This window comes from Heloderma suspectum, chromosome 4, assembly GCF_057233095.1.
Source record: "Heloderma suspectum isolate Gila_16-S chromosome 4, 16-S_ref, whole genome shotgun sequence".
Taxonomy (NCBI): Eukaryota; Metazoa; Chordata; class Lepidosauria; order Squamata; family Helodermatidae; genus Heloderma; species Heloderma suspectum.
Genome location: NC_139461.1, coordinates 262,353,071 through 262,365,944, shown reverse-complemented (window position 1 = coordinate 262,365,944; position 12,874 = coordinate 262,353,071). Strand labels below are relative to the sequence as shown.

Below are 12,874 nucleotides of genomic sequence, written 5' to 3'. Positions count from 1 at the left end.
TGGGACTAAACAGAGGCAACCGTCCCAAGCTAATTTTCTAAGAAAATACATTAATTTTTACCTTAGTATTTTGTAGAATACCTAATTGTATTATGAGTGCTTTACATAAGAAGACAACTGGACAATCTAACCTGAATAGTAGAGTCTGAGTTTCTTGTTTCTTTTTCCTTTATTAATAGGATTTTTTCAGATTGTGCACACTGTAACTGATGCTCCAAATCTTTTTGAAGTTGAATAGAACTTTCCTAAATTATATAGAAAAATATTTGAAAAAGCATCTTGTAATAAAGTATATTTAAAATATCAATTATATTTTAGTCCAGGTATACAAAATGAAGAATACGCTGGACAGTATCTAATTAGACACTTGTAAAATACTAGCGCAATGCCAATAGCATAAACTAATGTGATGGACAAAGGGCATTTACTCTGGTTCTATTGTGCCCCCAAGACAATAATGGCACTTGACACACACCCCTCTTCATAGCAAGCACAATTTTTCATTCTGTAAAACGTGTGGTGGTGGGTGTTGCAAGTTGGTTTTCTGATGGATTTTCCCATTGCAGCAGCTTCAGCACAGTTTGGGAGTCTGTGTGACCTCAACTGCCTTTGGTGCAAGCTAGGGGGAGTAGTGCTCATTGGCCAAAGGGAAAGTGGTGTCATGGAAGGGTGGACACGAGGAGAGAAGTGGGCAAAACATGTCTACTTGGAAGTAACTCATTCCCTGCAATTGCACTTTACCGAGTACAAGTGGACAGAGGGGTCGGGATAATCCTTTGGCCTGCTCTTTTTGAAATGTCCAGACCAGCAAATGTGCACATAAGTTTAATGAGTTTAGAAGGTGATTGCCCCCAAAGGAGACTTCTTCCTGCTGAGAAAGGGTTCACACAAGGCAGGATGTTGGCTAAACACATCTACTCAGAAGTAACTCATTCTTCTCCATTGCACTTTATTGAACACACGAATGAGGAGCGGATCAGGGGGGAGCGGGGGCGGGGGGAGATGGTTGTTTTAAACCTCTGCTCTTATGAAAGAGCAAAGGTACAGAGAACTGGTTTTAATAGCTGTTTGACCCCAAGGGAGCCTTCTTCCTGCCGAGAAAGGGTGGTCACAAGAGGAGATATTGGCTAAACATCTCTACTCAGAAGTAACTCATTCTCCTCCATTGCACTTTATCGAGCGCACAAGCGAAGGGCGGGGAGCAAGCCTCTGCCCATTTGCTGCCCTGCATCTACATAGTTGATGATGTTCAGTTCTATTCGCAGGACTCCACCTACCCAACCCCAAACTAATGCGGTTTCAGGTGCCATTTGCCCTGTGAAAGTGGGGTGTGTTTTTTTAATGTATACCTTGCTTTACTAACTACGTTTGCCCCAAGAGGAGCAAACTCAATTTCATGAAAATCCGGATTTAAATGGAATTGCCTCAGAAAGCATCTCTGTGTAGATGGGGCCCAGCTAACTGGTCTCTTACACTAGTGCAATGTAATTTACATTACTGCTAGTGTCTGATTGGAAACAGCACATTATATTATTAAGACATAGGCAACTGTTAAATTGGAGAATGATCTGAGTCTACAAAGCTGTAGGTACTTTTATCATCATCCAAAACAGAGTTAAACAGAGTAACAGTGCAATCCTAAGTATATTTACTCAAAAGTAAGTCCCATTGAATTCAATGAGATTTATTCTCAGGTAAGTTTGTATACAATTGTAACCTTAATGGGTTTAAGTATGCTTTACTTTCTGTTTTGCTGTGGCTCTGATTTTGACAATAAAGAAAACGAAAACTGGTAGAGAATTAAAAATTAATCCACAGTCCAACAAAATAAATGGTAGATTCAACAGGCAAAATGATCTAAATAAGAGATCCCTTACCATGACTCTTGCTAATTCTTCAACTTGTTTTTCTTTATCATTTTTCAGTTTGGTCATCATTTCTGTAACAAATACAAATGTAAATAATACAAAATAATGTGATGTTATTTGCTTTTTGTCTTCAGCTTAGTAAATTGTTGAAGTCTACTCAAATATTGATTTTTTTTCTTTAATATTAAAAATTCAGGGTCAGCAGTAAACATGTATGTAACTCTACATTAGACAATTGCAACAAATATTTAAAGTGTCTCTGTAAAATATCTTACATGTACACCAGAAATGAAGTTATAAGCACTAGGAAGCCAGGCTAGATATGGATATATGAAGAGGCATTTGCCATGATATGAACTAATGGCTGTAAATCACATTTGTGAACTAATCTGCATTCAGTGGAGACTGGGGGCTCTAGTTTCAGAGGGGCAATGATTCCATTCTGGGTTTTAGTTAGAACCAGCCAGAGCTCTGAAGATGCCTTCCAAGGTGCTGAACCCTATCCCCAAAATGGGTTCAGTACCTTGGATAACACCTTTAGAGTTATGGCTGGTTCTACCTAAAACCCAGAATGGAATCGCCAACCCTCCGAAATTGGAGCCACCGGCCTCCACTGTTTGCATTATACAGTTGGAGATTAAAAAAAAATCACTCCAGTCTAGTCGTTCTGACACATAAGCGAAAGCTCTGATATACAAATGGAGTCTGTGGCAGTGCGTATACATGACAACTAAGGTGTGGGGAGAGGGAGAGGTCATTATCAGAAGCCATGGTTTCAATGCAGTTAAGGCAGCGGGTAAATATTCATTTTTAGGTCACCCCCATCCATTCCAATTGGAAATATTCAGGTCCTGTTCAATATGAAATACATCTGTATCAGACCCCTGTGTCTCTAGGCCATGGCACACAGTAGTGATATCATCACTGCAAACCAGGGCCTATTCTGGAGATAATCTGATTACTCCTGATTCATTCTTAAATGGGTATGGGTGGATCTGCCTGCTATTAAGGGCCCAACTAGACATGACCCTTGCCAAACAAATCTGTTGCAAAAAATAATAACAAGTGTAGGAGGGCCAATTTCCAACAGACCCACAACATGGAAGGTAGATTTAAGCCTTTCCTCCTCCAGTCCCAAGAAAAATCCACAAACACATACCTACTAGCCCTAGAAAGGAAGATCTCATTGGCATCAATGGAGGCTTCCCGCCCTGGGCTAATAGCAGGCATGCGGGAGGGGGTGGAGTGTGATTTTCATTTGGACCATGAAAAGGGAAGAAAGGGTTAAACCTTGCTTCCCTATGCACTGTGGTTTTGACAAAAATCAGCTCCACCACAGCTGCTACTTTTAAAAAACTAATGTGATTGCCACTGATGGGTTAACTAGCATTATGTCTAGTTTGACCCTAACACAAAGCCACTCCTAGGAGTGAAAGGTAGGCTTACCTGATTTCCCTGGAAAGAAAGTACTGTTTCCTATTGGAAGAAGGGAATAATTGAGCTTTCTACCTAGGGGGAATAAGTCTGACTTGCTCTGTTGAAGAGGACTCACAGAAAGCAATTCAAGAACTAGCACTGGTCTCTAGACGAGTGGTTGCAACCTTCTGATTCAAAGGAAACACAGTAATAACCGTTACACTACTCAATCTCCATACTCAATTTGATAAATAAATATAGAAGACTTACATGGATATTGGAGCAATAGAACATTGCAATGGAAGTTGTAATTAATTTGTAAAAACAGTTTCTCCATTTCTTTCTGCAAAACTTACCAAGTTCAGTTGATTTCTTTTGGAGCTCCAAAACCAATATATCTGACTCATCCCTCAGTTCCTTCTGTCTATTAAATAAATTGAAAATCTTAAGAATAAATATAAAATTGGCTAAATCAGCAAGTCAAGTATCTATGAGCTTGAGGGGAGATATATTGGTCCACCTGATAAGACATATATTTACTATGTGAAATGCCCACTAAATTGTAGGAATATGTACAGAAACATGGGCATTAAGTTGTGCTATAACTTAGTGGGTAGGTGAGTGATAGCTCTAATTTCTCTATTCTATCCTCCTGGCTTTGCCCCACCTTTCTTTTTTCTTGGTCAATGAATGAACAGAAAAATTAAAGGTCTTGTAAATAATTTTATAGGACAAAATGGATTAGAATTAATTAAAGAGTGTTATTGTACATCAGATTCTTTGAACAAAACACTTTTGTGCACTACTCAAGAGGACAGACCTCTTGAGCAGTGCACAAAAGGGCTTGGAAGGTCACTTATCTATCACATCCTGTTTCTAAAAGAAAAGTTTGTTGGTTTCTGATTTAGCCCTTTTCTGTTAATTATTGTAAAAAACTTATTCAACAATATTAAACATTACCAACTACTTTGTTAAAAATAGTTTTAAAGACAATAAATAAATGGGGAGACCAATTCTATGGACAGTGTCCCAGGGATCATAGGGTATTTCAGATTCCTTCTCCCGAGCACAGAGACACTCCTACAACCTCAGGAGAGGGAATCTGACATTGGGTCCCTTCCCACTCCCCCTCATGGCTGCTGTGGAAAGAACCGCTGCAGCTGCTTTCCAAGGTCACAACAGCAGAGCTTGTGACTGAGTCAGATTCTCAGTGCTCTACTCATTTTATCAAACTCTCTTGTCACCTTTACTCATAGGTGCTTCCAAACAGCACTCATAGTGCTACTAATTAGAAGGCATTGTGCAGCTATCCTCTCTTTTTCTCATTAACAGATTTTCTGTGGTAAGAGAAAAGACGAAAGAAGCAGTGAGAAAACATGGGTGGGTTACAAGTGGAAGATGACGTCAGGAAGACGCCGTGTAAAAATCCGTGAATAAGGCATAGCAATTGCATCATAAAAGCCTTTTCTGGCAGCACCCACATCGCTATTTCTATATTTCTATACAAAACCATTTTTACCTTTTTTCCTCTTTCTCTAGCAGGTTAGTCAAATTAGAAACTTTACTTTGGAGTTCATCAGTAACTGATGCATGCAGAACTCTAGTTTCTTTAAGTTCTTCTACTGTTGCTTCCTTTAGTTCAGTGACTTGAATTAATGTTTTCAATGCAGTTTGCAACTCAGTTTCTAAACACTTACAAGTATTCTAAGCAAAATAAAGAGTAATATTAGATGTATTCAACTTGTATGCTGTGACAAGCTGAATAAGATTCATATTAAACTACTCATAAGAATGTGTACGTCATTCTTTATTGTTTTATTTGTATTCCATTTTATTTCACATAAAATATTGCAAGGTCATACCTCTGCCATTTGCAAAGAACTTTTCATTTCTTCCAGTTCTGTTAAGAAGCCCTTTTGTTTGCTTTCTGCTTTTTTTAGACTTTCATCTTGTTGTTCTAAATTTTAAGTGTCAAAGATAAAACTTTTTCAGATATTTCTTAAAGGCATATGCATAAAAGATATTTCATAATCTGTACAAGATATTTTATTCTTCCAAAAGTGTTATAAGTCATCTCAATGCATCATTTGCACTCTGGCTTGCCAAGCATGACCACATTGTAGACAAGGATGTCCTCGCTGATCTCAGCCTAAGCCATATATTGCACAGAAATGCAGCACAAAGCTGTAGTCGTGTGTGTGTGTGTGTGGGCAGGGGGGGTGCCTATAGGGTGTGCCTGGCTGCCACCTACCTTCATTGTGCAAAAGACAGATGTACATACACCCACTCCCCAACTGAACGCTAAACTAGACCCTGGCTCTCTTCACACCTGGCATTTTATCCCACTACAAACCAGTCCTTTAGATTCTGGATCCTTTCTGGGATTAGATTGGCCCTGTATACAGGCATCTCTCATAGTGCTTCCATCCGCTCTATACCTTTTCATGGTTGGACAGAGCTGCATGGAAAAATCAGGACAGAAGGTGGCTGCTGGCCCCTTGCCCCCTCCCCTCCACTGATCCTGCAACATGATTGATGGCTCCGCCCATCCCTCCATTCCTCCACAGCAGGAGGGAAGTCAGTAGACCTTCTAGTGACCAGGATAGTGGGCTATGGGAACTGACCCCCTGACCCCCTCCTTCCTCTTTGTGGCGAGGGAGAGAGAGTCTTCTCGGTGGTTTATCCGGACTTGTATACAGTCAGTGCACCAAGCCATACCTAGCAACCCACTTCCCCCTAGACGACCCCTTCACAGGGACACCTTCATTAGTCCTGACTTGCTTCCCACCACCCTGTGCTGTTGCTGCTCTTCCCCCTTATTCTGCTTTCCCATCTATTGGCTTTCTTCCCCTACCCCGCCCCCCCGGCACTGTTTTTGCTCTTCCCCCTTATTCTAGCTTCCCAATGATCCTATAAGGTGGGCTAGGAGAAGAGATAGTGGCTGGCTTTCTCCCCTCCCCCATGTCATCATTGCTCTTCCCCTTATTCTGGTTTCCCAACGACCCTGTAAGGTGGGGTAGAAAAAGATAGTGGTTGGCTTGCTTCCCAATCGAAGGGATGTTTTCACAGGCAATGCAATGTCTGTATACATGTACATGCCAACCCTGTGCAGATGTCTGCCCCACCTTCTTCCATGCTGTCTTAGATGGTTGCCACTCAGAAGGCCTTGTGGCAGTGATTTTGGTGGTTTGCTGTAGGTGGGAGGGAGTACTATGGAAACCCATCTCAGCATTACTGCCTTATCTAAAACAGCTCCACACACAAAAGAGAAACCTTTAAAAATTACCATTCCAAGCTCTGCTTGATGAATTTATTCAGGGGAGGAGAAAAGGCACTTTTAATACCCACTGAAATCCTAACTGTCAAGCCTTTATCCTATGTGGCTGAGAAAGGAGACTCCCCGCTCCCCCCTGGGAGGAAAAAAGCCCATCAAAATGGTGAGCAAAAGGGAGAAGAAGTCACTGACATAAATGGGAGGGGGAGACTCATAGACTTGGAAAGGGCCTACAAGACCATCGAGTCCAACCCCCTGCTCAATGCAGGAAGCCTGATTCCCAGGCAGTCTCCCATCCAAGTAATAACCAGGGCTGACCCTGCTTAGCTTCTGAGATCAGGCACATCCAGCCCAGTCCCTCAGGTTCCAAGTAAATGCATTGAAGTGGATGGGAGACCTTAAGACTGCTACTCTAAGTAGACGTACAATGCACTCGTATGCATGCCTACTCAAAAGCAAGCCACACAGATTTCAATGACACTTACTCCCAGGAAAGGAATGGGTCAGAAGTATTTATGAAGCCACAGCCTGAGTTCCACTTCACAATACGATCTACAAGTCAGTTCAGCAAAACTCCATCTTTTAATGTAGATTCTCTTCCTGTTGCAGTTAGAACTGACACTGGCCTCTAAATAGTTTGAGGATTGTAGCAGTAAAGCACAAGGTTTGTGGAGAAAAAGAAGATGTCCCTGTGCCCTTTAAAAAACAAGTACAGCCTTACAGCCAATGTGTTTCCTCAGAAATAAGCATTGCTGTGTTCAGGGGGAAATTGGAGAAGCATTTGGGATGGTTAACCATGTTACAGTTCAAGTATCCATAGTGGAATGGGAGAGGGGCAGAAACAGTCACTGGAAGCACAGTCAGTGACCTGCCCCCACCCTCCCACCAATTTGTTGTCATGACAATGTTATTCAACACCGCCCACTGTCACAAGGCTATCTCTGTTCAGGTAGGGTCGTAGTTGGTATATCAACCTAAGCTGATAAATGGTCCTCCGGGCCACCATGGCCACCTGTGCCTCTAGTGACAATGATGGATCTAAGACCCTCATCCCCAATCTCAAACTATGAATTTTCTTCTTTAGGAGGAGCACAACCCCATCGAGAACAGGTTGAATTCCATTTAACTGGACAGACAGACCATCCACAACAAATATCACCATCTTGTCTGAACTGAGTCTCAGTTTATTGACCCTCATCCAGTCCATTACTCTGCCAAAGCACTGGTTCAGAACATCTAGTTTAGCTCTGAGATCAGTGATGCTAGTTCTCAGGACAACCTCTAGTTGATTCAGTACTAGTTGATTTTCTGTGCTAATAATGCTATCTGGAGTAGAGTTATAAAAATGCTTACTTCTTATTTCTTCTAACTCAGCAATTAGCTCTCTTGATCCCTGAAACTGAATGTTTATGTGTTCCATTTTATTATCTTGTTCACTATTTTGCGTTATCAATGCTGATACCTAATAAAATGAAGAACAATGGATGTATATAAATAACCATGTCTAGAAAATGCCACTCATGCCATTTCAGTTTCACATTTTGTGTTATGCATAAGGTTTCATACTTGCCTTCATAAATATATCAGTCACACATCAGTCATAGGAATTATGGGAAAGATCATTCCACAAAATAATTTTATAATCTAGAAACAATGACTTGATTTCAGATGTAATGCTAACCAGTGGTTTAACACTATATGAACAAGCCTCTGGGCTCATGTGTTCCCCCCTCCCATCTTCTCCTCCAGCACAGTGTGAGGAAATTGGAAGCTTCTGCTTCCATATAGTTTAATCACAGTTTAACGTGTTGTCCAAACCCTAAACTATGGTTAATTTTAACTATGGTTAGGTGAAACAAGTAAACTTCATAAACTATAGTTTGAAGTTGGCTCATTTCAACTAACTTTAAGATTATCCACAGTTTGCTTGGGTTCAGATGACAAAACAGGCTGTGGTTAATCTAAAACAGAAGAGAAAGCTTCTGAAGCTGTGCCAGAAGAGGGGAGGGGGAAGGGAAGTGCACAAGCCTGAGGCTTGCCACAGCTCATTCTCATAACACTCAACTATGGTTTATGCTAAACTTGTTTTGAACATAACACTACATCACAACTTAGAGTTATGTACATGAGCCTGCTACCCCTCCCTCTCATCCTAAGGTGAAGCTGTGAAGTGCATCTGTTTCCATTTCCAACTAACTGCAGATGGTTGTGTCATCTAAACTGGAACTAGCGTTAGTTTCAGTTTATCTGAATAAATGAGGATCATAAACCATGGTTTGAAGTTAGCTTGTTTGGACAAACCACAGTTAAAACTAACCACAGTTTGTCCTAGTTTGGACATAACAGCAACTAGTTGAAAGCAAAAGCAAACACTTCTGATCTCTTCATGACCATACCAGAGATGGAGAACAATGGGGGAGAACATAAGTAAGTGGTTCATCCATATAGGACTAAACTATGGTTTATTGGAGTCCATCCAGATGTTGCTGGACTCTAATTCTCATCAGCCCCAGCCAGGGATTATGGGAGCTGTAGTCCAACAACATCTGGAGGGTCACCAGTTCCCCACCCACGTTTTAGAGTCATGTCCAAAGATAGCCTATATTTCTGGTTACAGGGCATTTCCAACAAGATGGAAGTGTACAAACATAGAATGATGACTTCGGTTATTTACTTCCACCTTTCCCCACAGACTGTCAAGCACATCAATATCTTATCTCATCACTGTGATCTTATTATGACAAGTCATGACCGCCTTCCAGCAAAAAGATTCACCCAATTATTTTTACAGCAGCAAAATGCTTCTACAACTTGTTAGTTCACTGCTTCAGTTAGCAAAATAAATTTAAAATACCAATTTTAAATGTATTATCTAAATGCATTTGACTATGCATTATTTATTAGTAATTCAATTTTATAAATGTTAGTAACAATAAAACAAACCTGCTTTTCCATTACACTCATCTCTCTTTTGTGTTCTTTTTCAAGGTGTGCTATTTTTTCTGCTTCTTCTTTTACTTACAAAATAAAAATAATGGTTATTTTTAGTAATTAAAGTAGTAATGATAATAAAAAATCATTATTTTTATTATGATAATAAAAAATACTCTTTATCCCTATAAACACCTTCACTTACAAGGGGGAGGTGATTCACATATTTGTGTATATCCTTTACATCTGAATGACTTGCAGGTATAAATATGACCTGCCATTTTTGCTGCGTGTTCTCATTCACACGACACGTACCTTCCATAGATACACATGTTACAATCAATGCGGGTCTAAGGGAAGTGGTGTGCACACAGTGGATTTATGTGCTATGCTTTTACTAAAATGGAGTGTAAGGCCTTCTAAAATTGAGAAATTAGCTCAAAAACGTGTTTCAAGTCCAAAGCATAGACTTTATTTTTACAGAATTTTTTTTCTCAAAACATATGCATGGACATTCATTACAGAAAAGAAAAATTTGTTAATCCATACACTAGCACAACTTTCCCCAACTTGGTGCCCTCCAGTTGTTTTTGGACTTCAGTTCCCATCAGCCCTAGTCAGCATAGCCAATGGTCAGGAATGCTGGGTGTTGTAGTCAAAAACACCCGGATTCCACTGTATGTGCTTATAATAAAGAGGACATAGCAGCCAAAACAGGGAATAATAATTAGAATTCCTAACCCCAAAATAATATTTGTTATTTATTTAAAACATTTTACCTCTCCCTTTCAACTGTTCAAGATGGCTTACAAATATGAGGAAGGACAAGATCCCAAAGCGCCACTGAGTATGTTTTATAATAATTGTTTATGCATTGGGCAGATCTCTAAAATGCTCTGCACAATGAGATTTGCACAATGAATAAACAATTATTATAGACCATACTCAGTGGCGCTTTGGGACCTTTCCGTTCCTGGTATTTTTTGCGCATAGCGCCTTCCCTCTCATTTTTCCAGCTTACAAACGTGGCAGTTGTATAACAACAATAACAGGTAAAATCATCATCCATGAGTTTTCAATTCTTGTTGAACATCCTTAGAGAAGCTTTTTCTATTGTATAACAATGGGTCAGAGTGGCTGTTCACTGTACATATATGCCATAAACTTTAAATAAGACGCTTACATTTAAAATACATTTCTAATCTGGAGTTCTCTGCTTGTACACGAAGTTCCTCAAAGGCCTGTATCATTCTCTAAAAGAAGTTAAAAAAATGGTAACAACAAAGTTTCTAAAATTCCAATGAGTATATATGCAGAATTTATTTAAAAATTTAGAATTAACATTAATACTTACACTTAAACCAGCCTCTTGATATGCATATTTTTCTTAAGATATTAAAAAGAGTCAGGCACTATCAACATATTGATAATACCTAATTCCAAAGTTATGGGAAATTTCTCTCAGCAATTTTATATAAATATTAAAAAAAAAAAGTGGTGAGTGCTGTAGAATTTCATTCAGTATGTCAACTGTCAGTGAAGGGCCAAATCCAGTCCCTGCTAACTTCCCCACCCCACAGCTGCCTCCACTGCTCATTCCCTCTCTCTTCCGCATTTTTTATTTTAAAATGTGTATTTCTATATTTAATTTCAAGCGATGATGGGGCTGTAAGAGACAAGAAGCAGACACTGGGATAAGAGAGAACTGAGAGAGGGTCGGAGGATGTATAGTGCACCCCAGAATTATTTTACCATCACTGAGAACTCCAGGGTGTATTCTAATAAAGATTTTCAATTATGTTATTCTGAAATCTTTTGTCTTCAGTTCATTACCTCAATGTTATTGTTAAGATCCACATACATTTGTCTGGTTTCTTCTCGTTCATGTTCATCTAAAACAAAATTAACAACATGGCAAATTAAGAATTTATTTTAAGCTGTAACTAATCCAGAGATAAAGTACCAAAAAATAGCAATGACATATTATTTAGCTATAAGTGCACAGACTTTGGTGAGTCTTCAGAGATGTTTTAGAACCAGGTTGTCACAACCCAGGATGCCTTTTTACATACTCATCATATGGATGGACTTTCTCTACAAACCGTCTCAACAAAATAATGCTCTCTACATATTTTGAAGGGAGCAAAATGACATTAGTTTTATAGTTTAAAAATCAACACCTTCTTGCCTTGAGTAGCACAGCCACAGCCACTGAACGTGAGGCTAACATGGGAGGAGAATTTTTAAAACATTCTATGAGAATCCCCTCTGCATTCTATTCCCCACGTGCAAATAATTATAATAGTAATATTTTAAATTATTTTAAAATATGAACACTAAAAACACTAACTGTTTGAGCTGTTCAAATTGTTTTAAAAATTTTTATGTTCAAAGTCTTATATTATGTTTTGTAATTTGTGTGAACTGGCCAGACAGCATTGGTATAGAAATAAAATTATTATTTATAACAACAACAACAACAACAACAACAACACTGTTTAAGAGATATTTACATTTGTTGGACTTCTCCATCGATTGCATACACTTTTCTTTCAGTAAGTTGCACAAATGTCTTGTAGTATTGTTTCTGGGGGCGGGGGGGAAACAGTTATATCACCATTATATTGCTAGTACTTTGCAGAGCAAAGACATAAAAAATTTAAATCCTGTAAAAGCAGTTACTCCAGCTGACATCTGCTAAAGGCCTACAGCAGGGATGGGAAATGTGTAGCCCTCCAGATGTTATTGGACTGCAACTCTCATCATCCTCACCATTGACTATGCTGGCTAGGGCTGATGGGTGTTGCAATCCAATAACATCTGGAGGGTCACTTTTTCCTCATCTGTGGCCTACTGTGTAAGGTCACGTCTCTACCCCTTCAGCACCAACAGTACAGAAAGTACATGAGCAGAATGAGATAGCATCAACACCAGTGCTCAAAGTGGGGTGAGATATCATCCCTCTTCTTTTCAGGTGGACATAACTGAGTCTGTCTTAACTGTTCTGCTTTTAAACCATTCCACGTCTCTCAAAATCACCCCATTTCCTTTATCTCCTACTTCAGCCACTGATCAATACCAATTAAGATGGTCTACTTCCTGAAGACTTGTAGAATAAATAAATTCCGGGGGAGAAAAATGCCTCACCTTGGGGAAATGGAACAGGGTAGCAGACAACTACCCCTTCATGGATCACTGCCTTGTTGTGGCGAAGGGGCTTGCGTAACTCAGTGAAGCCATAAGCTATGCCGTGCAGGGCCACCCAAGACGGACAGGTCATGGCAGAGAGTTCTGACAAAATGTGGTCCACTGGAGAAGGAAATGGCAACCCACTCCAGTATTCTTGCCAAGAAAACCCCATGGAACGTATCACAAGGCTAAAAGA

At 39.7% G+C, this 12,874-nt stretch overlaps 1 protein-coding gene and 1 long non-coding RNA gene across 2 annotated transcripts in view; one reads left to right on the top strand and one right to left on the bottom strand.

The window, feature by feature from the left end:
• LOC146348602 (uncharacterized) overlaps positions 1–5,081 on the top strand; it is a 76,276-nt gene extending 71,195 nt beyond the window's left edge. The window contains exon 4 of the long non-coding RNA XR_014790676.1: positions 4,617–5,081. This is a non-coding gene — a long non-coding RNA (uncharacterized LOC146348602). The remainder of the gene's footprint in view (positions 1–4,616) is intronic.
• SYCP1 (synaptonemal complex protein 1) overlaps positions 1–12,874 on the bottom strand; it is a 91,281-nt gene that overhangs the window by 64,579 nt on the left and 13,828 nt on the right. Inside the window, exons 7-16 of the mRNA XM_084853565.1 lie at positions 12,003–12,076; positions 11,323–11,381; positions 10,673–10,742; positions 9,502–9,575; positions 7,912–8,020; positions 5,147–5,241; positions 4,804–4,988; positions 3,641–3,708; positions 1,878–1,939; positions 132–245 (exon numbers count right to left, since the gene is read on the bottom strand). Coding sequence (XP_084709691.1) covers positions 132–245; positions 1,878–1,939; positions 3,641–3,708; positions 4,804–4,988; positions 5,147–5,241; positions 7,912–8,020; positions 9,502–9,575; positions 10,673–10,742; positions 11,323–11,381; positions 12,003–12,076 — 910 coding nt within the window. The remainder of the gene's footprint in view (positions 1–131; positions 246–1,877; positions 1,940–3,640; positions 3,709–4,803; positions 4,989–5,146; positions 5,242–7,911; positions 8,021–9,501; positions 9,576–10,672; positions 10,743–11,322; positions 11,382–12,002; positions 12,077–12,874) is intronic.